Genomic DNA, 4603 nt, shown 5'->3' with positions numbered 1-4603 from the left:
TTTTAAATTTTTACATGGAATCTTGCCGTCTGGGGTGGTGTTGTATAATAGGCGTTTGGAGGAAGACTGGGGTTGTCCGGTATGCGGGATGGAGGAATCTGCTTTTCATGTGTATTTCTGCGAGACTTTAGGTATGGTACGAGAGTGGTTCAGTAGGGTTTTGCGTTTGGTAGGGGGGGGGGAGGTTTGTCGGTACTCCGGGCGTTGAGTTTTGATGTAGGTGGGGTTGACTTGCGTGTACAACGTGCGGTGTCGTATGTTGTGGCCGATTACATTTTCGTGTCATGGGCTATGAGGCACGTTGATGGTAACAGTAGAATTAGGGTGTTAGCAGGGACGATTTATAGTACAAAATGTCGAAATAGGTTGGTATATGAGGGGAGATGGGAGAGAGACTTCCCGCCTGAATATAAAGCCTTGGAGTTAAGAGATTTGAGATGGTTGTGAGTGTTTAGTGGGTAATCTAACGGTCTGGTCAGCTGTGTCTGTGTTTGTCAAGTGCGTGAATGTTTTGTGTTCTCAGAGTTTGTGCGTCTCCTATGTAACGGTGATGACAAAATATCTTGCGTGCTTTGTATATACAACTTTTAGGAATGTTTCTCGTCTTTTATGCCTCAATTACAAGTCAATGGTGTACTTTTTGTATATGGTGTGCTTCCTAGCACAGTTGAAAAGTTTTTCTTATTTCCGTTTATACTTTATGCCGTGTCCGTGTGCTTTTCAATAATATATGTATATATGCAAGTTTGTTTTCCTGTAAGCTGTGATGGAGCTTGAACTATATGTGGAGGTAGTATTTTTCAATGTGTGCATCTTGTCAGTGTATAAGTTCACTTATAGCTGCTGGCATTTGTGTTTTATTGAAATGTCAAATATCAGTGTATTTTCGTTTTGTTATATTAAATATTTTCATTGTAGTAAATGGTAGCGTCATCCTGATCCACCTTTGAACTGTAGTGCCTATTCTTAGTCCATGATAACCCCGTGGTAGTCGCCCAAATTAACGTATTGTTGTGCACTATAAGGCACCCGAGTTCTTAGATTAAGTCTTGGATACGTTGTGTGTTGGCAGGCGGAAGCCACGCCTAGTAATATGCCAGATGAAGTATCCTGTTGTATAATACGTGATTGCTTGTGTATGTGTGTAATTCTGTGTGCTTGTTTTGTCATTGTTTATTTGTATAGTGTTTATTTTCCTGTGTTTCGACTGATTTATATAAGAATCTAGCATGTGCCTGGTATCTCGTTGACATTTATTTTATGCACCCATAATTTTTTTTTTGTACCCGAGTTTCAAATAAAAAATTCTTATTGTATAGGGGCTAATTTTGGGCAGAGCATGTACTTGTTTTTAACTGAGATTGTGATGTAGGTCATTACTCTGATTATATACTGTGAAGGTTGTCAACCTTTGTCATATGTCAGTCACAGTATGTTAACTATACAAATGTGAAAGGTTTATATAATTTACATTTTATATAGTTTATATAGTTATAGTTTATATTATAGTAGTATGTTGTATGAAAATTTTGGTGAATGTATATGGGTAACCTCTTATGTCCATTACAATGTGTTAAAACTTGTTCGTGTATGTTGTGTAGGATTGAGGATCCTACTGTACCCATTTTATATCTTTATTATTAAGCTGTAAAGTTTTTTTTAAATAAAATATATAAAAAAAATGTAATGTGTTTGGGATGTTTAGTTTCTTGGTATATATTATATACTAAATTCATCATTTATTGTCGTGTATGCAATGTTGCAAATGTTTTTGGGATGTGGAGACTGCGTTTTTAAAATCTTCGCATATATGTACATAAAATGCTAATATACAATAGAATTGTGACTGCAGTGCATTAGTTTATAAAGTTTTGTATATGAAGTTTTCATACTGAATAAGAATGACAGGTTGGATTGTAGCTATTTTCTGTTTAAGGTATGTTTAGGTATAGGTTGTCAATGTTTAACATACATGTATAACTTGCTAAAAAAAAAAAAAAAAAATCTAAATTAAACAATTTAAGACCTGGGCCAAGTAAAACTGTTAAAGTAGTTTTATTTTATTAAGTTACAGCAAGAACGAAGGTATACTAGTTTGTAACATTCTACTCTGCACAATTGTTACTAATGAAATCACATTTCCTAGTAGGAAAAGCACAGAATGTGGATTGATTTTATAGTCAAGACTAAAAATTTAGTGTCCACAATTTCTAGGTGTTAAGATTAAGACTAAAAAATGCATTAAACAAATTTTTTTTTTTTTAAACAATGGGAATTTAACAATTAACCATAGTAACGGGCAGTTGTAGAGGTGACAGTAGTAGTGACGATTTGGGTTATTGTAGTTATGATTTGTTGTAGCAAGTCTTGCGTCGTCACAACAGGAACCGTATGAATCTGATGAAAGTAAAAAAGTGATTAAGGGATAATTATGCGAATAGTTGTCGAATCACAAGTATGAGGACTAAACAATACTAGTACCTGATGTGTGACGTCAACATGAGTTATGGTCTGCCAGTATTTAATAGTGTCAGTGACGGTAAGAAACTGGCTGAATATAGACACCATAGTGCTCACGGGATTTGCTCCAACTGTAGCCGTTACAAACACTACCTGTAGGAAGATATCAAATTAAAAAAGGCGTTTATTTTGGAATGTTATGAAAACATAAGAACGGCAGGTTCTCACCGGTGTTGAAATGACCCTGATTGTAGATGTTACTGTTCGTGGTTCTTGAGGAATGAAATCCCAGTGTGTTGTGGTTTGTGTCACTGTTAGAGCGAGTAGAGTTTGATCCGTGATCCAGACGTCTGATGTAGTCGTTTCCCTTAATGTGTGAGTTATAGTCGTCTGGAAGGATAGAGATTAATGTAAGAAAATAAAAATTAAAGTAAAAAAAAAATAAATTTGTATTTAGTGGGTCGTATACCTGAACAGTGAGAGTAGAAGTAGGTTGTGTAGGAACAACGATGGCAGGGTGAACTTCGTAAGTACTGATGACTTGGCCCTTTACCTGGAAGAATAAAGTTTAAACAGAACGGTAAGAAAAATTTAGGAAGGGATTAGGGTAGTGCTTAGAGGGTGTTCAGTTATGTGACCGTTTAACTTACGTTAAAAGGGGGGGGGAAAGGTTTGTTATATAATATATAGAGGGAGGGACTAGAAAGTAAAGTTCAGATAGATTTGGAGAAAGATCTTTGAAAGTAATTGGGATTTAGTGTACAAAGGAAGCTGGATAAAGGAAATTAAATATTTAGTCAACAAAAATTAAAAGATTACTTACTAGAGCAAGACACCCCATTATATGAAGTAACAAAGCAACAGCCATCTGTTAACAAGAATATTTAGGATTACGTTGGGAATGATAATGGAGGAATTATAGTAAAGTATTGAGATTCGTAATTACTAAAAAAACTTTTAGGTAAAGAATTAGGAATATTTCAAAGTCAAATATACACAGAAAAATTTAATTTACTCCAGAACCTCGAAAAGAATTAATTCCATAAGCGTATTGAAAAATTTTTAGTGCATGATAAAAATAATGTATTAATACACACGAGTAAAATAATCAAATTAAAGTAGAAACTTTATTAAAAAATAAAACATGAACAAAAATTGATTTAAAAAGAAAAAATTATAAAATCAAATTATAAAAATATCAATATCTAAAAACAACCTCTATCCAGGAAAAGAAAGTGTTATTTTACTGAAGGTGTGAAGTGAACTGACTCCCAGTCCTTACTCAGCTGCCTTATTACCTTCCCTCTCCCCCAACCCCCTACCTCAACCCCCACCACTGCTTGTTCACTGAGAGGTGGTTATTTTCAGAGGCAACATTGCATACGATGATAGGTGTACACTCTCAATGTATACATGCTGAGAGTTTATTATATATATATATATATATATATATATATATATATATATATATATATATATATATATATATATATATATATATATATATATCTATATATATATATATATATATATATATATATATATATATATATTTATTTATATTTTATTTAAAACTTCATGTACAAATATTTATAGGTACATATATTAATATGTAACACTGACACTGATGATGAGCAATAACATTCACTACACAATCTACTGAATAAGCACATACATAAGGCCCTTAAAATAAACTTAACAACCTACAGACTGCCGTACGTACATTGTTTCACAAGTACACAAGGGTTCATAGATATAATGGTACCTACCCATTATTACTTACAGTCCCCTCTCCCCACCAATGAATACAGTCCACATTCTTGATCATTCGCTGCCTGACCACGGTAGAGTGCGGTTGTGCTCTGCACCCCTCTGCTGTTTCAGGCGAGCTACACCAGTTCGTCAACAGTCATTGAGTAGTGAGGACGTGTGCTGCTCATTTTCCAACATGGCGCTGCATAGCAACAGGCGCATCAACACTGTTTGCGTTGAGTTGACCCGTGGGGCTGTCACGGGAGCCACGATGGATTTGTTACTACCGGCGATTATCCGTGATACCTACGGTATCGCAAATGAAGAGATATGTGGTGTAGCACTTAATGGGACGACACGGATTTTCGTTAAAATGACGTCAGCAAATGTC

The 4603-nt window shown here is 34.9% G+C and overlaps 1 protein-coding gene across 2 annotated transcripts; it reads right to left on the bottom strand.

The window, feature by feature from the left end:
- Positions 1 to 2048: 2048 nt before the first annotated feature.
- Positions 2049 to 3778, bottom strand: LOC128689981 (uncharacterized). Of its 2 annotated transcripts, XM_070081386.1 has the most exons (6): positions 3677 to 3778; positions 3284 to 3328; positions 2930 to 3013; positions 2689 to 2850; positions 2482 to 2613; positions 2049 to 2397 (listed from the first exon to the last, which is right to left on the bottom strand). In XM_070081386.1, the coding sequence occupies exons 2-6, from the start codon at positions 3326 to 3328 to the stop codon at positions 2284 to 2286; spliced, it is 537 nt and encodes a 178-aa protein (XP_069937487.1). In that variant the 5' UTR covers positions 3677 to 3778; the 3' UTR covers positions 2049 to 2283. The 2 variants fall into 2 exon arrangements, with proteins under 2 accessions (XP_069937487.1, XP_069937488.1); XM_070081387.1 differs by lacking the exon at positions 2689 to 2850.
- Between the last annotated feature and the right edge of the window lie 825 nt (positions 3779 to 4603).

Source organism: Cherax quadricarinatus, unplaced genomic scaffold, assembly GCF_038502225.1.
Source record: "Cherax quadricarinatus isolate ZL_2023a unplaced genomic scaffold, ASM3850222v1 Contig2533, whole genome shotgun sequence".
Lineage (NCBI taxonomy): Eukaryota > Metazoa > Arthropoda > Malacostraca > Decapoda > Parastacidae > Cherax > Cherax quadricarinatus.
Note: the sequence above shows the minus strand (reverse complement) of the source record. Positions and strands in the feature narration are given on the sequence as shown.